The following is a 23,912-nucleotide window of genomic DNA, read 5'->3' as shown; positions in this document are numbered from 1 at the left end:
TGTTAATTGGATTTTATTACCTTTCTTACCAGGCATTTATGTGGTTTCTCTCTTATGTGGCTCCTTTGATGTTTATAAAAGTTTCCAGTGTGATTGAATGTCTTTTCATACATTAGGACTTCAACTGGTTCCACTAACGAATGGATTCTTTAATGCCTATTAAGGCTTCTCTTGTATCTAAAACTCTTTCCACATTCCAGGCATTTATATGGTTCCCCTCCCCTGAAAGGATCCTTTGATGTGTATACAGGGCGCTGCTATGACTGAAGCTCTTTCCACACTCCAGGCATTTATTTATTTATTTTTTTGAATTTTTTTTTATTTTTAAACAAAACTTAAAACATAAAACAATTGTCATCCATTACAATTACAGAAAGTGTATTGATCCGTTACAAATCTTTTGTGCTTAATCCTCTATCCCATATTTTCTTATTTAACAGTTTATTACATTATTATTCTCCTTTACCAATTATTTAACAGTTGCTGCACCCCATTTTTTGCCATAATTGGCAGGTCATATCCTACAATTGTGAAATGAGTTGTGAAGTTGTTATGCGAATCCTCCAATGACTTTGTGGGACACCAGATGTGAAAGATACCAATACTGATGACGTGACCCTGCGACAGCACAGCCGTCATAAATACGTGCCAGTGGCTAAACGCCTGGATTTTGACCACATGGATGCTGGAACAGTCGTAAGTGCGAAAACTGGTCAAGGCCGCTTTTTTCAGTGCTGCTATAACTTTACTAAGTCACTAAGCAAATAGTTGTAGGTCAAGGACTATCTCTACAGAGCTTTAAAAATAATCCAAAATAGCCTCCAAATTGGAACCCACAGAGGTCAAACTTTTTCCTGCAACAAATCTGCAAAACTAGCCCAATTTGGTAGAAAAACCGTTCAACTGCCCACTCTGTTTCCAACTCGCATTTCAACTCAATCTCCAAAGTTTGAGAGGGTGGCTGAAGCCCCTGGAGGTTTATCTGTGTCCTCAGGGTCACCCGAGTGGTGCGAATGGTTCTTGCAGTCTGCAATTTTTCCCTCTGGAAATCCATTCACACCCCCACACCATGCAAAGGGGGTTCAGCCCAAATTGCATCGCTAAAAGTCTGTAGAGATTCTCCGTCATCCAGGTCAGGATTGTCCCAAAGGTGCTTTGCTCAGGAGGCAACTGGACTTTCGGGTTTTTTCTTTTTCTTTTGAAGGCGTTTCGCTTCTCATCCAAGAAGCTTCTTTGGTACTGAAGAACTGAAGAAGCTTCTTGGATGAGAAGTGAAACATCTTCAAAGAAAAGCAAATGAAGTCAAGTTGCCTCTTGAAAAAGCACCTTTGGGATGAGGCCTCCTGCATGAGCAGGGGGTCAGACTAGAAGACCTCCAAGGTCCCTTCCAGCTCGGTTGTTCTTATTCTGTTAGCCGAGAAGGGAACTTCCTACATACACCTAAAAACAGCTTGAGAAGCTCACTGGGCTCCAGCATCAGATCCCCTCAGGTCTTTGGTGCAAAACAAGAAGAACATTAAAAGGATGTCAAATTGCGGCCCCTTTAGCTCTCGCCTGCCTGAGCGTCCCTCTACTAGATCTCCACCCCCCACCTTCCCCAGGGAGGGACCCTGGATGGGGGGGAAAGCCAGAGACCCGGGGGGCCCCCAACCTCCAGAGGGCAACGGAGGGAAAGGTTTACCTTTGAGGGGGGTCAGCAAAGGCTGAGAGGCCCACATATTAATGGGGGGGGTCCTGGGGGGATTTCTCCCCCTCCTGCAGATTTGCAAAGGGGTCTTTTGGGGGGGAGCTCGAGGGGGGGTGTCGCTGCTTGGAGGCCACGGAGGAGCCTGGCTGGAGCCCCCCAGGAGGAAGGGGAGACCCCTCAGCCCCGCCTGCCTGGGTGCCCCCCCATATTTCCACCACCACCCCGCCTTGCCTAGGGAGAGACCCCGGTTGGGGGAAGGGTGGGAGAGTCAGAGACCCAGGGGGGCCCCCCAACCTCGGCCTGCCTGAATGCGGGGGGGAGGGGGCGGAGGGGGAGAAGAGGGACCCCAAAGATCAAAGGGAAAATCCCCCCCCAAGCCTCACCTGAGCGCGAGAACAGAAAGTGAGTCGGCACCGCGCAGGCGCACTCTCGGTGACTGAAAATGGAGGACGCCGATTGGTCGCTCTGGGGGACGGCGGCGATTGGCTGGAGGACTCCTTGGGGCGGTCCCTCCAAAGGAAGGGTGCCCCCCTCCCCCGCCCCTCGCTTATGGATAGACCTCCGATGGTGTGGGGGGGGGAAAGTCGCAGCCGCAGAAGGGCCCCCCAACCTCCGCTTGCCTGGATGCCGGGAGGGGGGAAAGCTGAACGGACCCCAAAATTTAAGCAGCCCACCTCCACGTGGAACCAGAACAACCCTGGGCAACGCGCAGGCGCACTCTGGTTCTTTGAAGAAAGGTGGACGCTGATTGGTTGCCCTGCGGAGGGCGGCGATAGGCAGGAAGACTCTTGGGGGGCGGTCCCTCCAAAGGAAGAGGAGGAGCCTCTGGCAAAAAGGGCGCGAAACCTCCACTTCCGGAAACCAATCGGGCAAGGAAGGAACTCCCTGTATCGGCGATAAGAGGAGCCCGGATGATGGAGGTTTGGCGCAGGGGATGCTGGGAGTCGCAGTCTGGGAGGGTCTCTTTCAGGTCCGCAAGAGCTGCCCCCCCCCCCCGGGGAGGATTAGGCGCCATCTAAGAAAATGAAATTGAAGGTTGAAAGAAAAAAAGGAGGTTCTACATTTAGGCAAGGAAAACAAAATGCTCAGGGAGAGTATAGGTGGCAGCTCACTCAACAGTGGTGACTCTGAGGGGGATCTTGGAGTCCTAGTGGACAGTCGCTGAAATAGGAGCCAGCCGTGTGCAGCAGCTGCCAAAAAGGCCAACACAGTTCTGGGCTGCATCAACAGAGGGAGAGAATCAAGATCACGCAAAGTGTTGACACCACTTTATGATGCCTTGGAAAGGCCACACTTGGAAGAATGGATCCAGTTTTGGTCGCCATGATGTAAAAAAGATGTGGAGACTCTAGAAAGAGTGCAGAGAAGAGCAACAGAGAGGATGAGGGGACTGGAGGCTAAAACGTATGACGAACGGTTGCAGGAACTGGGTATGTCTAGTCTGATGAAAAGAAGGACAAGGGGAGACAGGATAGGAGTCTTCCGATATCTCAGGGGCTGCCACAAAGAAGAGGGGGCCAAGCTATTCTCCAAAGCACCTGAGGGGGGCAGGACAAGAAGCAATGGGTGGAAACTAATCAAGGAGACCTCCAAGATCCCTTCCGACTCTTATTCTATTTTATTCCCGTGTGGGGAAGGGGATGGAGCCGTGACCCACCTCTCTTTCTCTCCTGCAGGAGGATGGAGGAGCCCGGTGGAGGAAGGAAGCGTCACCCAAGAGGAGGAGGAGAGCGGGCCACGCGGAGGAGCCCTACGTTGAGATGGCGGGGAAAGGCCAGGGGGCTCCAGGGCTGCAGAAGGGATGAGCCCAGGGGGACCCTGGGAAAGGCCGCTGCCTGGAGGGCAATGCGAGGAGGAGGAAACGGGCGGAGATCCTAAGACGGGCCTGGAGGGCGGAAGCTCCTTCAGAAGACTCGGGAGTTCCCAAATGGTCCAGAAGGGAGGAAAGGAATATCAGTGCCCGGAATGTGAAACATCCTTCACAAGAAATGGACATCTTCAAAGGCATATAAACACCCACACAGGAGAGAAGAAATACAAATGCCCAGAATGTGAAAAATCCTTCAGAACAAATGGCCTTCTTCAAAGCCATCTAAAAATCCATTCCGGAGAGAAACGTCATAAATGCCTGGAGTGTGGAAAGAGCTTCAGGCATTTGGGAAACCTTTATAGACATGAAAGGGCCCACTGGAGAGAGAAACTGAATAAATGCCCGGAGGGAGGAGAGTCCTTTGGAAGACTCAGGAATCTCCAAAGAATCCAGGAGAGAGAAAAAAAAGTTATCAGTGCCTGGAATGTGAGAAATCCTTAAAAACAAATGGACATTTTCAAAGGCATGTAAGGATCCACTTGGGAGAAAAGAAATTTGAATGCCCAGAATGTGAAAAATCTTTCAAAAGAAATGGACATCTTGTAAACCATCTAAGAATCTAAAAATGTTGATTGGATACCTCAATCAACATCAAATGATTCACTCAGGAGAGAAACCTTATAAATGCCTGGAGTGTGGGAATAGCTTCAATAGGAGGGGAAACCTTTATAAACATCAAAGAATCCACTCAGGAGAAAAACCATATAAATGCCTGGAATGTGGAAAGAGCTTCAGTCAGAGGGGAGACCTTTATACACCTCAAAGAATCCACACAAGAGAGAAACCTCATAAATGCCTGGAATGTGGAAAGAGCTTCAATAGGAGCGAACATGTTCATACACATCAAAGAATCCATTCATTAGAGGAACCAGATAAATCCCTGATGTATGGAAAGACATTCAATCACAGAGGAAACCTTTATACACATCAAAGATTCCACACAGGAGAGAAACCACATAAATGCCTGGACTGTGGCCAGAGTTTGTCTTCAAAGAGAAACCTTTATTCACATAAAAAAATCCACAGAAGAGAAAAACCATATAAATGCCTTGAGTGTGGAAACAGCTTTACCGAGGATGGAGACCTTCATTAACATCAAAGGATCCACATGGGGGGAAAACTACAAATGTGGCTGAGCATGGAAAGACGTTTAGTTACGATGTATGTCTGAGGAATTGAATTGAATAATTTGTTTAGCCAAATGTGGAATTTGTCTCCGGTGCAGAAGCTCTCAATGTACATGTAAAAAAACACAAAAATGATAACAGAAGGGACTTTGGAGGTCTTCTAGTCCAACCCCCTGCTAAAACAGGAGAATACTGCAATTTGAAAGAAGTGGCTGTCCACAGTCTATTCTTAAAAGCCTCCAGTGATAAAGCACCTACAATTTTTGGAAGGCAAGCTGTTCCACTGGTAGATTTCATATAATCATGTGATGGATATGGTGTCACTAAAAGAGCAACTATATTTAGGCTTATATACCTCCCCATAGTGTTTCCCAGTAGCTGGCGAGAAGCTTTCTGTAAGTGTTGGAAACTATCGTAATTTCACCGCAGCTGCACAGGAGCACTGCAGCACTAAAACAGGCACAACTTTCCAAATTTCGATCCCAAAGGAATATATGGGTCCTCTATTTTGGACGCATTCTATAGAGGTATATTGGTCCCAATCCAGGCTCACTGCTGTGTTTATTGAACGGTATGTACCACAGTGGCTGTCCTGCAAAAGAATAGTGGGAGACTCTGCTGCAGACCAATAGGTATATTTATACACTGCAGAAAAGAGGGGAAAATATCAGCGAAGGTGATGAGTACGTGTTCTTAAGTAATAAATCTCAGGTTGCTTTTCTGTTATCTACAGACGACTATGATTTTAGAAGAAACATTTGGATCTTGAGATTCAGGGGTTGCTACTGGAACCTTGTGGGGAAACTTACCAATTTCCATTTTGCCCACAGTTCTTTCCATGCACCTGGAAATTTCTCTCCTGGGTTCATTCTTCCCTTGAAAATAAGGCTCTTGACCCTCCTTCCATACATGCTCCTAGACTGGTGGGAGGGGGCTTAGGCTGTTCCTTCAGCCACAGGGGGGCTTCATTTTTAATATAATAAGAGTTTTGCCCAGGTGTACGTGTTTCTTCCTGTTTTATTTTTCCCTTTTGTAAGCCACCCAGCGTCATTAGCAGTTGGGCTGCTCTCCAAGTTTAATAGAAGGAGTCCTACCTAAATAACTGGGTACGTGTCTCAAATTTCCTGCCCTTGGATATCCCAGAGCACCACCCGAGAGGATCCTGGCTTCTCTTTCAGCTATGCATGACACGATCTGTAAAACTATTTCCAAGGTGGCTTCTCATCCTGGAGTCGTGATAGTGAAAAGCTTGGGGTGTAACCACCACTACGTGATTGCTGATAACTGGATTCCATCTTCTCCGGCGTAGATGGGAAAATGTAAGCATTCGGTTCTTTAGGGTTTGAGGCTTCAGCTGCTGACACTGGACTTAGTTTGTGGGAACTGTTCAGAAGTAAAATTAGTTGCGAGTCAAGGCAGCTGAAGTTTAGCCTGAAACCAGCACATGAAAATAGTCTTAAGAGTCTGCTTAATAGGTGGTTCTTACACTTCTAGGATAGAAGAAGGAAAGTGGTGTGTTTCATGTTAGGAACCAGAGTTTGATGGATTAAAAAAAAAAATTCCAGAAAATTGGGGTTTTATTTTGTTTCATATAAGCAACTTGGCCTCCTTACTAATGCCGATATCTTAATAATCCAGAGTTTGTTTCAGAGAACAGAAATCACTGACAAGTGATTTATAAGCTTGGCAGAATTCATAATCCACAAATTGTGCTTATTTTGAGCAATGTAAAGTGAGAATTCCTTCCCTGAGCAGAATGCCCTAGAAATCCTTTTATCACATTATTGTTGACTGAGTTCTTTTCTGAGGCTCATGAAGGGCTTGGCCTACGCTCCATCTCTGGGCAGCCTTGAATTTGGGAAGAGAAGAGACGTTCCTTCTCTATAAACCTCTCTGGTCGATTCCCTACTTTACCTCTCACAGTTCCCCATCACAGAGCAAAAGCTCTCCCAACCACAATGATCCAGGAATAGAAATAATAATTTTAGATATAAAGAATTGCTCTCTCTCCTTTGCTCTCTGTAGGGATTAGTATCCTGAACTCGGGACGTTGGTTCCTCTGGATAACTTTGAACATCAGGTCACAGATGTCCTACACAAGCCTCCTCCCCCCCATCTCCCCCCCTCCTCCTGCAAGAACCACCCCTGAGAAAAGGCCTAGAGCAGAGGAGGAGGAGACTGAGGCAAAGGCTAAGGAAGGAAGTGAATTCACAGCAAGTTTAACGGAAGTTAAACGCAAGTTTGCTTCATATTTTAGGCTTCATCACTAATTTAAAATGGCATATTTAGTCCTTTTAACATGGCATGTTACACCTCTTTTTTAAGTTTAAGATTGCTTGTTTTCCTCTTCTTAACCAAGGCTCTTCATCTGGTATGTGAGAATCAATGTTCTATGTGCACCAATGCCAGGCAAATATCTGTAGGAGGTGAACAAACCAATCACTCAAGCTGCCCATTTAGCACAAAAGGCAAAGCTCTTTGGATGTAGACTGCAATCTCTTAAGGGAAGTGTCATATCCCTAAAAGTGATACTGCCATTCAATCGGAGGAGGGGGGACACTTGGATTCGATTCCCTAGCATTGCCGGTGTCAACAGAGATTTTACAACCTATATCCTGGCGCCAAAGAGCCCTGAGATCTCCTTTACCTGCAGGGATTTTTAGGATAGCCATGTGGGTTTTTTCACTTTAAAGGATAATAGTGTGAATATATGTTTGTTCGGGTTCTCAGAGAAACTAGTAAAGAAAACATCTTCACACTTGTATATTGGCTTACATCTGCATTCTGACTTAAAGGGAGGGGTCTCTACCACTTTAATCCTACTGCCTTGCCTAAGGGTATTCAGATCTTGCTTTACCTGGATGGCTCTCACTTCTGCTTAATAAAAGAATCCTTTTGAACAACCACCTTTCAAGAGTTCTCACTTTCTTAAATTGGAAGGAGAGGCGAGCCTTACAGGAAGCACCACTCATTAACGTAGTTCTGGGTGAACTTCCCATCGCATTCCCTTTGGGTTGCCCTGCTGTTCGGTGTTTTGTTCCATCATCCCGGGTAAGCTCCCCCCATTATTTCTGCTTAGGTGAGGCACCTTTTCCTGACACCATATTGTTCGATGGTGCCAAGTTTAAGGACAGAAAGAGAGAGCGAAATTTTCTCCTCAAATTTTGAACTTGATTGAATTACCAGCAGGGTTGATCTCCTCTTGGGGCAGGCAGCACAGCAGCACTGGCTTTAGGCCGGGCGGAGGGAGGGCTGGATCCTGTGTCAGAGCAGCCCTCAACTACAGCCCTTGGACAGGGATCAGGCAGGGATATAAAATCCAATAAAATTGGATTTTATTACCTTTCTTGCCAGTTATATAAAGTTGAATCTGGTTTTCCCATTGACTTTTCTTGTAGGAAGGTCACAAAAGGTGACGAGACCTGGAACACTGCCGTCATAAAAAGGAGTCAATTTATAAGCGTCTGAATTTTGATCATGTGACATTAGTGTGAAAAAGAGCGTATGTCACTCTTTTCAGTGCCATTGTAACTTTGAACAGTCACTAAATGAAGTGCTGTAAGTCGAGTACTAACTATCTGGTTATTCTCCCATGTTGATTCGTTGATACTTATAAAGACTTCCGCTCTCCCAGAAACTTTCCATAGTCCAGTCACTGATATGGTTTTACTCTTGTGTGAAGCATTTGATGTCTATACAGAGAACCCCTCTGATTGAAGCTCTTTCCACATTCTAGGCACTTTTAATGTTTTTCTCCGGCATGGATCCTCTGATGTCTGTAAAGGCTGCTCCTATCACCAAAGCTCTTTCCACACTCCAGGCATTTATGAGGTTTTTCTCCTGTGTGGCTCCTCTGATGTCTAGAAAGGTTTGCCAACTGACTGAAGCTCTTTCCACATTCTAGGCACTTATTAGGTTTCTCTCCTGTGTGGATCCTCTGATGTCTAGAAAGGTTTGCCAACTGACTGAAGCTCTTTCCACATTCTAGGCACTTATAAGGTTTCTCTCCTGTGTGGATCCTCTGATGTCTAGAAAGGGTGCTCCTATCACCAAAGCTCTTTCCACACTCCAGGCATTTATGAGGTTTTTCTTCTGTGTGGATCCTTTGATGTTTATAAAGGTTTCCACTGTGATTGAATGTCTTTTCATACATCAGGACTTTATCTGGTTCCTCTAATGAATGGGTTCTTTGATGCCTATTAAGGCTTCTCTTGTATCTAAAACTCTTTCCACAAACCCGGCATTTATGAGGTTTTTCTCCTGTGTGGATCCTTTGATGTTTATAAAGGATGCTTCTACGACCAAAGCTCTTTCCACACTCCAGGCATTTATGTGGTTTTTCTCCTGTGTGGATTCTTTGATGTTTATAAAGGTTGCTTATATGACCAAAGCTCTTTCCACACTCCAGGCATTTATGAGGTTTTTCTCCTGTGTGGATTCTTAGGTGGCTTTGAAGATTGTAGTTTGTTCTGAAGGATTTTTCACATTCCAGGCACTGATGTTTCTTTCCTCCCTCCTGGATCCTTTGGGGATCTCCAGGTCTTCCAAAGGACTCTCCGCCCTTCAGGCATTTCTTCAGTTTCTCTCCAGAATGGATTCTTTGATGTTTATAAAGGGCGCTCCTATCACCAAAGCTCTTTCCACATTCTAGGCACTTATTAGGTTTCTCTCCTGTGTGGCTCCTCTGATGTCTAGAAAGGTTTGCCAACTGACTGAAGCTCTTTCCACATTCTAGGCACTTATAAGGTTTCTCTCCTGTGTGGATCCTCTGATGTTTATAAAAGTTTCCACTGTGATTGAATGTCTTTTCATACATCAGGACTTTATCTGGTTCCTCTAACGAATGGGTTCTTTGATGCCTATTAAGGCTTCTCTTATATCCAAAACTCTTTCCACATTCCAGGCATTTATATGGTTCCCCCCCCGAATGGATCCTTTGATGTGTATAAAGGCTGCTGCTATGACTGAAGTTCTTTCCACATTCCAAACACTTATAACGTTTTTCTCCGGAATGGATCCTCTGATGTCTATAAAGGCTGCTCCTATGACTGAAGCTCATTCCACACTCCAGGCATTTATTCAGTTTCTCTCCTGAGTGGATTCTTAGATGGCTTTCAAGATGGTCGTTTCTTTTGAAAGATTTTTCACATTCCGGGCACTGATATTTCTTTTCTCCTGTGTGGATGGTTAGATGCCTTTGAAGATCTCCGTTTTTTTGGAAGGATTTTTCACATTCGGGGCATTTGTGCCTCTTTCCTCTCCTGTCGATCCCTCCACCCTCCAGGCACTTATTGGATTCCTCTCCTGAGTGGATCCTTTGATGTTTATAAAGGTTTCCCCTCTGACTGAATCTCTTTCCACACTCAAGGCATTCGTATGGCTTCTCTCCGGAGTGGATCCTTTGATGTTGATCAAGATTTGATCTCCGATTGAACGTCTTTCCACACTCAAGGCATTGATATCGGTTTCCAACTGAGTGGTTTTTTAGATGGTTTTCAAAATATCCATTTGTTTTGAAGCATTTTTCACATTCCGGGCATTCGTATTTCTTCTCTCTTGAATGGATCGTTAGATGCCTTTGAAGATTTCCATTACTTTTGAAGCTTTTTCCACACTCCAGACATTTAAATGGATTCTTTCTTGCGTGGATCCTTAAGTGGCTGTGAAGATTTCCATTACTTTTGAAGGTTTTTCCATATTCTGGGCACTGATAGTTTCTTCCTTCCTCCTGGATCCTTTGGGGCTTTCGGGGTCTTCCGAAGGAGCCTCCGCCCTCCAGGCCCATCTCGGGGTCTCCGTCTGTTTCCTCCTCCCCGCATCGCCCTCCAGGCAGCTGCCTTTCCCGGGCTCCCCCTGGGCTCCTCCCTCCTGCAGCCCCGGAGCCCCCCGGCCTTTCCCCTCCGTCTGCCAGGGAAGCCACGCCGGGACCGGGCAGGGCTGCTCCATGGGGCCCGCTCTCCTCCTCCTCCTCTCGGGCGGCGCCTCTTTCCTGCATCCCCCGCAATCCTCCGTCCTCCTGCAGGGGCGAAAGAGAAGAGGGTCATGGCTGCGTCCCCTTCCCCACAGGGGAAGCCCAGGCCCAAGCCCCCGCCTCCCACGGGCCTCCCGGGCAGTCTCCAGGTGGACACAGCCTCCTTCCCAACATCCTGTCTCCCTCCCCGGCCACCCGGCCGCCCCCAGACTAGGCCTCGTGCTCCCAGGCCTCCGGAAAGAGCCTCCCGGACTTCAATTCCCAGCATCCCCTGCGCTAAATCTGCATCAAACGGCCTCCTCTGTCACCGATTCAGGCCGCTTCCCTCGTTTCCCGCTTTGTTTCGGGAAGTGGTGGCTTCACGCCCTTTTCTCTCCACTAATTCCGCCTTTTCCTTTGGAGGATCCGCCCCTCGGAGTCCATTTGCCCATTGCCGACATTCCAAGCGTAACCAATCAGCATCCTTCTTCCTGCAACAAGGCAGATGGCGCCTGCGCAGTGCTGCGGGTTTTTACGGTCCGGGGCGTAGGTGGGATGGGGGGGCATTCATATCAGCCCATGAAGGGCAGCCAGTTGGGGTCTGTTCTGGGACCTTTGGAGACCCTGAGTTTGAATCAGCCGCTCTTTGTGTCCTGGATTCCCTCTTTTCATTGAGGGAAATCTCTTTGCTACAATATTCTAATAAATTGCCTTTAAATGCTCATCCCACTCAGATCCTCATTGGAGCAATTGTGTTGTGGCTGAATCTATTGCTAATTTGAACTTTATTGTTGTGGGTGTTAAAGAGCTTCTCCCTGCCATTGTTGATAGAAAATTATCTTTAAATAGATTTTTACTCCAAAAGCATTTTATTAAAATAAATTTGATAAAAATAAAAAAAATGATTTAAGTTTTAAAAAAACTGATTTTCATATTTTAAAATTGATTTTTATCGACCCTGATTTTTTCCATGCAATCAACTTTTTACTTTTTCTACTGTTGTGGAGTATAAAATGAAACCTGATTCTGTGTCCTGGATTCCCTCTTTTCATTGAGCGAAATCTCGTTGTTACAATACTCTTAATAAATTGCCTTTAAATGGTCATCCCATTCAGAGCCTAATTGAAGCAAGTGTGTTGTGGCTGAATCTAGGGCTCATTTGGCCTTCATTGTTGGGGGTGCAAAGGAGCTTCTCCCTGCCATTGTTTGATATAATCTATGTGGATTTCCCAAATGTGGGGACCTATTACGACCATCCCCAAGCATCTGAAGCTGTCAGTTGGATTCCCTGAATGGTCCCCTTCTCTTCCAGCAGAAACTGCTAAAGGGATTCTCTAAGGCCAACGAACCTTTGTGTGATTGATATATATATATATGTATGTATGTATGTATGTATGTATGTATGTATGTATGTATATGATTATCAAATTTATATACCGCCCTTTTCCCGAAGGACTCAGCGCAGTGCACAGCCAAAGTAAAAACATAAATACAAACATTAAAATACAGTTAAATACGTTTGGCCCCAAAGTTAAAAAACAGTAACAAACCCATTAAAAACATTTTAAAAAATGTGTTAAGCCAGCCCGGCTTGCTGAAAAAGAAAGGTCTTAAGGGCACGGCGGAAGGCACTGAGGTCTAGGTTTCTTCGTATCTCTGGGGGCACCTGATTCCAGAGGACAGGTGCCCCCACAGAAAAGGCCTTTATTTTTAAGAATATGAGCCATATTCTTAAAAATCTCCCACCCTTTTAGCCTTTAAACACCTGGCTTTTCCCCAGGTGCTGGGAGGTCAGACAAGGAGAAGGTGGCATGGATTGGCACCAGGTTTTTCTTTGATGGTTTTTCTTTTATGTTTTAATGTGTTGGATACTTTTAAAAACACCCTTTTGGGAGCTGCATAGAGTTGACAGAAAGATGGGCAGTTACGAGAACGTTTTAAATGAAGAAGACTCATTGGGGACCTGTTTGGTCCTCCCACTAGGTGCAGAGACTGGGTGTTCCCCAGTTGCCAGGATAGGGAAAGTCCCCCATTCCTCTGCTTTCTGTTCATCAGCTAAATGTTTAGCAAAAGGTGCATCTAGCTCAGTGGTGTCAAACTCTTATTTCCTTCAGGGCTGCATCAGGGTTATGTTTGACCTGGGGAGGGGGGTCCCTGGGTAGGCATGGCCAGCTCATCTTCACTCTTCTTGTGGGCACCTGTGGTGGCCAAGTGCTAGGACAGGACTTCTCTCACATCCTCCCTCCCTCATAACCTTCCTTCCTTCCTCCTGCCCTCCCTTCCCTTTTCTTCTTTTTCCTTCCCTCTTTCCTTCTTTTTCCTTCCTTCCTCCCTTCTCGTCTTTCCTTCTTTGCCTTTCCTCTTTCCTGTCCCTTCTTGGATGCTCAAATGCAAAAGGAGAAACATTTCTTTTGCTTTTAGTTTGTTTTCCTAATCCTCTGCCCGTGAAAATGGAGCTGGGGGGGGGTGGAGGATACATTTTCGCTGGCGGAGGAGTGCAGGCGGCCATTGCAGCTGAAAACGGGGCCTGGTAGGGCTACACGCTTCTCTCCCGAGCTCTGTTTTCGCTGGCAGAGGCATTGTGGGCCAGTCCGATCTGTTCCCCATGGGCCAGATCCAAGCACCCTTCAGTTTGACGCCCCTGATCTAGTTCCTCCGATTGGGCAGTCCGTCGTATACACCTCTGGCAACCTCATTCCGTTTTCCTTTCATTTTAACCCAAATGCATTCAAGGAGGTTTTCTTCATTTTTTACTTTTTGCATTTCTACAAAGGTGCAGCTGTTTAAGTTAAGGTGATCAGACGTCCCGCTTTTGGCGGGACAGTCCCGATTTTTAGCAATTTGTCCCGCGATCCGCGGCGTTTTAAAAAAGTCCTGATTTTTCATTCTGCCTCCTTAGTCCCGGCTGCCTCCCGAGTCCCAGCTGATGGCTAGAGGGAAAAAAACTCTTTAAACTCTTGCCGCTGGGCTTCAAAGGGCCACCCTACAGGTGATCAGTGTAAAGAGTTCCTGGAGCAGATTTTTTTTCCCCTAGCTATGCTGAAAAAGCGAAAGCAGGGTCTTTGCTGCAAGGTGACAAAATGAGGCAGAGAGAGATTTCTTTTTCTTTTTCCTCACCAAAAAAGGTAGGTGCAAAACTGCAAACAATGGGAAATTTAGGAGGAGAGTTCAAGATTTTAAAAAACAAAAGAAAAAAAGCTCTATTTAACTAGGGAATTGTAATAATTGTGATACTATTAATTGTATATTGTGTTGAAAGCAGAAATGGTTAAGTTGTGGTTTGGAGGAATATATGGGGGAAATTATTTGGTTCATTATTATTGGTAAATATAATTAATTGATTTGTAAGAAATTGGAATGCATGGAAATAATTGGAATATTCATGTTCATATTGATATACAAAAAGGATAGTTATATAACTAATTGATTTATATTAAAATGTTGAATTTGTATTAAACAACTGTATTACATAATTACATAATTAACCAATGTGAGGATGGATATAAAAATAATGACAATGGGAAGGGGTATAATATAGAATAGAAGGGAAAAATTGAATTTGATTAAGATTAGAGATGAGGATGAAGGGTAATGTTGTTTTTTAAAAAAAATAGATGAGGAATAAATATGGCAAAAAGGAAATATAGAAATTGTAAATTTAATTGAAATGACTAAACACTGTTTAAATTTGTGAACCAGCCAAATATTCTGTTCAAAGAAAATACATTGTATGTTCGTATGTGTGTTTCTAATTATTGCTATTCATTCATATTTGTTCTCTTTTATTCTTTAAAGTTTAACAATTCATTCTTTATCTTAATATCTTAATATTTGTTTGGGGTTGGCTTTCTTCCCTTTCATCTTTTTTATTGTACAGCAATCTTTCTCCTCAAACCTACCACCTCTCTCTTTCCTTTCCTTCTTACTTTCTCTTCCTCTCCTTCTTCTTCTCCTCCCTACTTCTTCCTTTCTCCTTCTCCTCCTCTCTTCCTCCCTCTCTTACCCTCACTCCTACTCTAATTTCCCTTTCCTTCCTTCATCCTCTCTATTGCTGTATCCTTTTATGCATATGGACTACTCAGAGGGCTGAAAAACTTATTTCTGACTGGTCCTCACACTTTTGACCAGTCCTCGAACTTACGACTGTCCTCACATTTTACATTTTTGCCCTATCTTGTCACCATGGTGAAGAGAAGCAGTTGTGAAATGAGTGACACAGTTGTTAAGAATGCTGCACGGGCATAAATGATGACCAGTCATAACTGCGAAGACTGGTCAAAAGTGCGAGGACCTGTCAGAAATCACTTTTTTCAGCCCTATGGGTAGTCCTTTTGTGCACATGGACTACTCAGAGGGCTGAAAAAGTTATTTTTGACTGGTCCTCGCACTTTTGACCAGTCCTCAAACTTAAGACTGTCCTCACATTTTACTTTTTTTGCCCTATCTTATCACCATGGTGAAGAGAAGCAGTTGTGAAATGAGTTACATGGTTGTTAAGAATGCTGCACGGGCATAAATGTGAGGATGGTCACAAGTGTGAGGACCAGTCAAAAGTGCGAGGACCTGTCAGAAATGAGTTTTTTCAGCCCTCTGAGTAGTCCCTATACACATAGCCATGGCCACCCGGTCACATGACCAGCTAGCCACGCCCACCCAGTCACATGACCTCCAAACCATGCCCACAAAATAAGCCACGCCCACAATGGTGTCACTCTTTACCAATGTTAAAATCTGGTCACCTTAGTTTAAGTGCAACTCCACCTCCACCTCTTTTTATTAGGCGTTTTGAAAAATTTAAATTCTCCTGAGTTTCATCCCACCATGTTTCAGTAACGGCAGCAATCTCATCTTTGCTCTCGTGTTCTGGGACGTCAGGTTCCCTCTGTTTCTTCTTCATACTTTGGGTGTTGATGTGTAGGAGGAGGGATGAGAAAGGAGAAGATGAATCCGTGTAGGTGTGTGTATCTGTGTGTGGGGTCTGTGGAGGGGCTGGTAAGGCAGTTGGGGGCAGGGCTGCGTGAATTAATCCTCTTACTGTCTTTGGGATGTATTTTGGGGTTATCGTTCATGACGGTTGGATATATTGCCCCCAAACTGTACAGGTAGTACCAACTAGATCTACAATCAGAATTGAGACAAAAATTTCTGTTCTTGACAGTTGCTGCACCCCATTTTTTGCCATAATTGGCAGGTCATATCCTACAATTGTGAAATGAGTTGTGAAGTTGTTATGCGAATCCTCCAATGACTTTGTGGGACACCAGATGTGAAAGATACCAATACTGATGACGTGACCCTGGGACAGCACAGCCGTCATAAATACATGCCAGTGGCTAAACGCCTGGATTTTGACCACATGGATGCTGGAACAGTCGTAAGTGCGAAAACTGGTCAAGGCCGCTTTTTTCAGTGCTGCTATAACTTTACTAAGTCACTAAGCAAATAGTTGTAGGTCAAGGACTATCTCTACAGAGCTTTAAAAATAATCCAAAATAGCCTCCAAATTGGAACCCACAGAGGTCAAACTTTTTCCTGCAACAAATCTGCAAAACTAGCCCAATTTGGTAGAAAAACCGTTCAACTGCCCACTCTGTTTCCAACTCGCATTTCAACTCAATCCCCAAAGTGTCCTCCTAGAGAAAAAAAAAATAAAAAAAAATAAAAAATCCAAAATAGCCCCCAAATTGGAACGCAGAGGTCAAAATCTTTCCTGCAACAATTCAGCAAAACTAGCCCATTTTGGTAGAAAAGCTGTCCAGCTGCCCACAACTGTTTCCAACTCACATTTCCACTCAATCTCCAAAGTTTGAGAGGGTGGCTGAAGCCCCTGGAGGTTTATCTGTGTCCTCAGGGTCACCCGAGTGGTGCGAATGGTTCTTGCAGTCTGCAATTTTTCCCTCTGGAAATCCATTCACACCCCCACACCATGCAAAGGGGGTTCAGCCCAAATTGCATCGCTAAAAGTCTGTAGAGATTCTCCGTCATCCAGGTCAGGATTGTCCCAAAGGTGCTTTGCTCAGGAGGCAACTGGACTTTCTGGTTTTTTCTTTTTCTTTTGAAGGCGTTTCGCTTCTCATCCAAGAAGCTTCTTTGGTACTGAAGAACTGAAGAAGCTTCTTGGATGAGAAGTGAAACATCTTCAAAGAAAAGCAAATGAAGTCAAGTTGCCTCTTGAAAAAGCACCTTTGGGATGAGGCCTCCTGCATGAGCAGGGGGTCAGACTAGAAGACCTCCAAGGTCCCTTCCAGCTCGGTTGTTCTTATTCTGTTAGCCGAGAAGGGAACTTCCTACATACACCTAAAAACAGCTTGAGAAGCTCACTGGGCTCCAGCATCAGATCCCCTCAGGTCTTTGGTGCAAAACAAGAAGAACATTAAAAGGATGTCAAATTGCGGCCCCTTTAGCTCTCGCCTGCCTGAGCGTCCCTCTACTAGATCTCCACCCCCCACCTTCCCCAGGGAGGGACCCTGGATGGGGGGGAAAGCCAGAGACCCGGGGGGGCCCCCAACCTCCAGAGGGCAACGGAGGGAAAGGTTTACCTTTGAGGGGGGTCAGCAAAGGCTGAGAGGCCCACATATTAATGGGGGGGGTGTCCTGGGGGGATTTCTCCCCCTCCTGCAGATTTGCAAAGGGGTCTTTTGGCGGGGAGGGAGCTTGAGGGGGGGTGTCGCTGCTTGGAGGCCACGGAGGAGCCTGGCTGGAGCCCCCCAGGAGGAAGGGGAGACCCCTCAGCCCCGCCTGCCTGGGTGCCCCCCCCATATTTCCACCCCCCCGCCTTGCCTAGGGAGAGACCCCGGTTGGGGGAAGGGTGGGAGAGTCAGAGACCCAGGGGGGCCCCCCAACCTCGGCCTGCCTGAATGCGGGGGGGAGGGGGCGGAGGGGGAGAAGAGGGACCCCAAAGATCAAAGGGAAAATCCCCCCCCCCCAGCCTCACCTCCGCACGAGAACAGAAAGTGAGTCGGCACCGCGCAGGCGCACTCTCGGTGACTGAAAATGGAGGACGCCGATTGGTCGCTCTGGGGGACGGCGGCGATTGGCTGGAGGACTCCTTGGGGCGGTCCCTCCAAAGGAAGGGTGCCCCCCTCCCCCGCCCCTCGCTTATGGATAGACCTCCGATGGTGTGGGGGGGGGAAAGTCGCAGCCGCAGAAGGGCCCCCCAACCTCCGCTTGCCTGGATGCCGGGAGGGGGGAAAGCTGAACGGACCCCAAAATTTAAGCGGCCCACCTCCACGTGGAACCATAACAACCCTGGGCAACGCGCAGGCGCACTCTGGTTCTTTGAAGAAAGGTGGACGCTGATTGGTTGCCCTGCGGAGGGCGGCGATAGGCAGGAAGACTCCTGGGGGGCGGTCCCTCCAAAGGAAGAGGAGGAGCCTCTGGCAAAAAGGGCGCGAAACCTCCACTTCCGGAAACCAATCGGGCAAAGAAGGAACTCCCTGTATCGGCGATAAGAGGAGCCCGGATGATGGAGGTTTGGCGCAGGGGATGCTGGGAGTCGCAGTCTGGGAGGGTCTCTTTCGGGTCCGCAAGAGCTGCCCCCTGCCCCCGGGGAGGATTAGGCGCCATCTAAGAAAATGAAATTGAAGGTTGAAAGAAAAAAAGGAGGTTCCACATTTAGGCAAGGAAAACAAAATGCTCAGGGAGAGTATAGGTGGCAGCTCACTCAACAGTGGTGACTCTGAGGGGGATCTTGGAGTCCTAGTGGACAGTCGCTGAAATAGGAGCCAGCCGTGTGCAGCAGCTGCCAAAAAGGCCAACACAGTTCTGGGCTGCATCAACAGAGGGAGAGAATCAAGATCACGCAAAGTGTTGATACCACTTTATGAGGCCTTGGAAAGGCCACACTTGGAATAATGGATCCAGTTTTGGTCGCCATGATGTAAAAAAGATGTGGAGACTCTAGAAAGAGTGCAGAGAAGAGCAACAGAGAGGATGAGGGGACTGGCGGCTAAAACGTATGATGAACGGTTGCAGGAACTGGGTATGTCTAGTCTGATGAAAAGAAGGACGAGGGGAGACAGGATAGGAGTCTTCCGATATCTCAGGGGCTGCCACAAAGAAGAGGGGGCCAAGCTATTCTCCAAAGCACCTGAGGGGGGCAGGACAAGAAGCAATGAGTGGAAACTAATCAAGGAGACCTCCAAGATCCCTTCCGACTCTTATTCTATTCTGTTCCCATGCGGGGAAGGGCATGGAGCCGTGACCCACCTTTCTTTCTCTCCTGCAGGAGGATGGAGGAGCCCGGCGGAGGAAGGAAGGAAGCGTCGCCCGAGAGGAGGAGGAGAGCGGGCCCCGCAGAGCAGCTCTGCCTGGTGACAGCGGGGAAAGGCCGGGGGGTTCTGGGACTGCAGGAGGGATGAGCCCAGGGGGAGCCTGGGAAAGGCCGCTGCCTGGAGGGCGATGCGGGAAAGAGGAGACGGGCCTGGAGGGTGGAGGCTTCTTCGGAAGTCCCCGAAAGCTCCGAAGGATCCAGGAGGAAGCAAAGGAATATCAGTGCCCGGAATGTGAAACATTCTTCACAAGAAATGGACATCTTCAAAGGCATATCAGCATCCACACAGGAGAGAAGAAATACGAATTTGATTTTGATTCACACCCCTCTGCTCAGGCAGGAAATCCTCTACCGTTTCAGACAAATGGTTGCCCAATCTCTTTTGAAAAGACTTTAGTGATTGAGCACAACAACTTCTCTAGGCAAGCAGTTCCACTGCTTAATTTTTCTCACTGTCAGGAAATTTCTCCTGAATTCCAGGCTACTTGTCTCCCTGGTTATTTTCCATCCATTATTTCTTGTCTTCCCTTCTGGTGCTTTGGAAAATAGGCTGACCCCTCCCCTCTTCCTTGTGGCAGCCCCTCAAGAATTGGAACAGTGCTATCGTGTCACTGCTGCTCCTTTTTTTCACTATCGTCAGGATAGAGAATCAGAGCTGGAAGGGACCTTGGAGGTCTTCTAGTCCAACCCCCTGCTTAAACAGGAGACACTGCAATTTGAAAGAAGTGGCTGTCCAGTCTATTCTTAAAAGCCTCCAGTGATAAAGCACCTACAATTTTTGGAAGGCAAGCTGTCCCACTGGTAGATTTCATATAATCATGCGATGGATACGGTGTCACTAAAATAGCAATTGGATTTAGGCTTATATACCTCCCCATAGTGTTTCCCGGTAGCTGGCGATTAGCTTTCTGTAAGTGTTTGAAACTATCCAACTTTCACTGCAGCTGCACAGGAGCACTGCAGTGCTAAAACTTTCCAAATTTTGATCCCAAAGGAATATATGGGTCCTCTATTTTGGACGCATTCTATAGAGGTATATTGGTCCCAAGAATTGTCCTATTGTGCACTGTTTTGCCCAGTGTGAATCAAAAGGCACAACCGAAAGCAAATAATCCAGGTGTCAGGTTCCGATGTTATCTCAAATAAATTTCATTCTCAAACACAAAGTCTTTGATGAAATCTCTTATTTATTGAAGAATAACGATCTAGTCCTGAACTCATTTGCAGCCGAAACTGACCCTCTGATCCCAAACCCCTCCCTTTCCGGTCCTCAAATCTCAGTGTCTCATTGGCCATCTTCCAAGTCCATCTTTCATTTCAGTTACTTCAAGTCACAGGAATTCCCCCCTCTTCTCATCACCTAGGTGTCGTTATCTGCCGGAGTGGGGGGTGGGGGGGAGAACTGGGTGAAAAGTCAAGCTACTACTTCTAACAGGCTCTTTCCCACTCATTCATGTCAGCGCTGGGGAAATCATAGTTTGGAACACTGACACCAGGCTCACTGCTGTGTTTATTGAACGGTATGTACCGCAGTGGCTGTCCTGAAAAAGAATAGTGGGAGACTCCCCTGCAGACCAATAGGTATATTTGAGAAATGTGGTGGTACGAAAACTACCCCGATACCTGGATGAAGTTGTCTATCTGGATCCGTTCCAGTTGGGCTTCAGGTCATGATACAGCACGGAAACGGCATTGGTCGCATTGGTGCATGATCTCTGGAGGGCTCGGGACAGAGGTTGCTCCTCTATCCTGGTCCTATTAGATCTCTCAGTGGCTTTTGATACCATTGACCATGGTATCTTAATGCACCGGCTGGAGGGGTTTATTTATTTATTTATTTATTAATCAAATTTCTATACCGCCCTACTCCCGAAGGACTCAGGGCGGTGAACAGCCAAGATAAAATACAGATAATACAAATATTAAAAGTCCCTTACAATTATTAAATATTTTGGCCGAAACACAGATTAAAACACCGAATTTATAAAATCAAACGAATTAAAAATTTAAAAGAGGAGAGTTAGGCCAGGCCAGCCTGCTGGGTTAGGAATAGGGGGCACGGTGTTTCGGTGGTTCTCCTCCTTCCTCTCTGACCGTTTGCAGTTTGTGTTGGCAGGGGGGCAGAGGACGACCTCGAGGCACCTTATTTGTGGGGTGCCGCAAGGGTCAGTCCTCTCACCCCTTCTGTTCAACATTTATGTAAAACCGCTAGGCGAGATCATCCGTGGTTTCGGGGTGAGTGTTCATCAGTATGCTGATGACACACAGCTATACATCTCCACCCCAGACCACCCCAATGATGCCCTTGCTGTGATGTCCAGTTGCCTGGAGGCTGTGCAGATCTGGATGGAGAGAAATAAGCTCAGACTCAACCCCTCCAAGACCGAGTGGCTGTGGCTTCCAGCGTCCCGGTATAGTCAACTGGTACCATCACTGACAATTGGGGATGAGATCTTGCTCCTCACAGAGAGGATCTGCAACTTGGGTGTCCTCCTGGATTCACGGCTATCTTTAGAAGATCATTTGACGGCCGTGGCCAGGGGTGCCTTTTATCAGGTTCGCCTGATCCACCAGTTGCGTCCCTTTCTGGATCGGGACACCTTGCGCACGGTCACTCATGCCCTAGTTACCTCCCGTATGGACTACTGTAATGCTCTCTACATGGGGCTCCCCTTGAAAAGCACCCGGAGGCTCCAACTGGTCCAGAATGTAGCCATGCGGGTGATTATTGGTGCAGCTCGTTGCGCCCATGTAACACCTCTCCTACGCAAGCTGCACTGGCTCCCGGTGGTCTTCCAGGTGCGATTCAAGGTGTTAGTTATCACCTTTAAAGCGCTCCATGGCTTAGGACCTGGGTACCTACGAGACTGTCTTTTGCCACCAATAGCCTCCCACCGACCAGTTCGTTCTCACAGGGAGGGACTACTCAGGGTACCATCAGTCAAATGATGCCGACTGGCGACTCCGAGGGGGAGGGCCTTCTCTGTGAGGGCTCCAGCCTTTTGGAGTGAAGTGCCCCCGGAGATACGGAATATCCCCGATCTCCGTGCTTTCTGCCGTGCCCTCAAGACCCTGATGTTCCAACAGGCGGGGCTAAACATGTGAATGATTTTTAAAATGTTATCTAATTCTGGGTTTTTAATTTAATTGGGCCAAATAATAATAATTTTAATTTAGCAATTTTATGATGTTTGTGTATCTATATTTTTCTTGACTGTACACCGCCTTGAGTCCTACGGGAGAAAGGCGATATAGAAATATAATAAATAAATAAATAAATAAATAAATAAATAAATAAATAAATATTTATACACTGCAGAAAAGAGGGGATGACAAGTACGTGTTCTTAAGTAATGGATCTCAGGTTGCTTTTCTGTTATCTACTATGTTCGTAGAAGAAGAAACACTTGGATCTTGAGATTCAGGGGTTGCTACTGGAACCTTGTGGGGAAACTTACCAATTTCCATTTTGCCCACAGTTCTTTCCATGCGCCTGGAAATTTCTCTCCTGGGTTCATTCTTCCCTTGAAAATAAGGCTCTTGACCCTCCTTCCATACATGCTCCTAGGCTGGTGGGAGGGGGGTTAGGCTGTTCCTTCAGCCACGGGGGGGGGGGTTCATTTTTAATATAATAAGAGTTTTGCCCAGTTTTTTCCTCTTTTATTTTTTCCTTTTGTAAGCCACCCAGCGTCATTAGCAGTTGGGCTGCTCTCCAAGTTTAATAAAAGGAGTCCTACCTAAATAAATGGGTACGTGTCCCAAATTTCCTGCCCTTGGATATCCCAGAGCACCACCCGAGAGGATCCTGGCTTCTCTTACAGGAATGCAGGACACGATCTGTAAAACTATTTCCAAGGTGGCTTCTCATCCTGGAGTCGTGATAGTGAAATGCTTGGGGTGTAACCACCACTTCGTGATTGCTGATAACTTGATTCCATCTTCTCCGGCGTAGATGGAAAAATTAAGCATTCGGTTCTTTAGGGTTTGATGCTTCAGCTGCTGAAGGTGGACTTAGTTTGTGGGAACAGTTCAGAAGTAAAATTAGTTGCGAGTCAAGGCAGCTGAAGTTTAGCTTGAAACCAGCACCTGAAAATAGTCTTAAGAGTCTGCTTAATACGTGGCTCTTACGCTTCTAGGATACAAGAAGGAAACTGATGTGTTTCATGTTAGGAACCAGAGTTATATGGATTAAAAAAAAAAAAATTCCAGAAAATTGGGGTTTTATTTTGTTTCATATAAGCAACTTGGCTTCCTTACTAATGCCGATAGCTTAATAATCCAGAGTTTGTTTCAGAGAACAGAAATCACTGACAAGTGATTTATAAGCTTGGCAGAATTCATAATCCAGAAATTGTGCTTATTTTAAGCAACTTGCAAAGTGAGAATTCCTTCCCTGAGCAGAATGTCCCAGAAATCCTTTTATCACACTATTGTTGACTGAGTTCTTTTCTGAGGCTCATGAAGGGCTTGGCCTACGCTCCGTCTCTGGGCAGCCTTGAATTTGGGAAGAGAAGAGACGTTCCTTCTCTATAAACCTCTCTGATCGATTCCCTACTTTACCTCTCACAGTTCCCCATCACAGAGCAAAAGCTCTCCCAACCACAATGATCCAGGAATAGAAATAATAATTTTAGATATAAAGAATTGTTTTCTCTCCTTTGCTCTCTGTAGGGATTAGTATCCTGAACTCGGGACGTTGGTTCCTCTGGATAACTTTGAACATCAGCTCACGGATGTCCTACACAACAAGCCTCCTCCCCCCATCTCCCCCCCTCCTCCTGCAAGACCAACCCTTGAGAAAAGGCCTAGAGCAGAGGAGGAGGAGACTGAGGCAAAGTCTAAGGAAGGAAGTGAATTCACAGCAAGTTAAATGGACTGTGTGATGCTGTTGCTTCATATTGTTTCATCATTTGTTTCCTGACACTGAATGTATGCACCATTTGTTTCTGTGCCCTCTTAAAAACATGAACCCCCCTCCCTTAGTAAATGTTTTTGCTTGGCTTGGA

General features: G+C 46.3%; 2 protein-coding genes across 2 annotated transcripts in view; one reads left to right on the top strand and one right to left on the bottom strand.

Moving 5' to 3' along the window:
• The window catches only part of LOC148111760 (uncharacterized), a 26,324-nt gene extending 8,280 nt beyond the window's left edge, over positions 1-18,044 (bottom strand). Inside the window, exons 1-2 of the mRNA XM_087879767.1 lie at positions 17,569-18,044; positions 2,071-10,700 (exon numbers count right to left, since the gene is read on the bottom strand). Of these exons, the coding sequence (XP_087735893.1) occupies positions 8,427-10,679 (2,253 nt within the window). The 5' untranslated portion in view covers positions 10,680-10,700; positions 17,569-18,044 and the 3' untranslated portion in view covers positions 2,071-8,426. The remainder of the gene's footprint in view (positions 1-2,070; positions 10,701-17,568) is intronic.
• On the top strand, positions 2,601-23,912 carry LOC148111759 (uncharacterized). The gene is made up of 3 exons (XM_087879850.1): positions 2,601-2,657; positions 18,862-19,328; positions 23,578-23,912. Exons 1-3 carry the CDS (start codon positions 2,622-2,624, stop codon positions 23,582-23,584), a joined length of 510 nt encoding a protein of 169 aa, XP_087735976.1. The 5' UTR covers positions 2,601-2,621; the 3' UTR covers positions 23,585-23,912.

This window comes from Pantherophis guttatus, chromosome 16 (genome assembly GCF_059756535.1).
Source record: "Pantherophis guttatus breed Tessera chromosome 16, ASM5975653v1, whole genome shotgun sequence".
Classification (NCBI taxonomy): Eukaryota; Metazoa; Chordata; class Lepidosauria; order Squamata; family Colubridae; genus Pantherophis; species Pantherophis guttatus.
The sequence above is the reverse complement of the archived record's forward strand: the minus strand, read 5'-3'. Positions and strand labels throughout refer to the sequence as shown.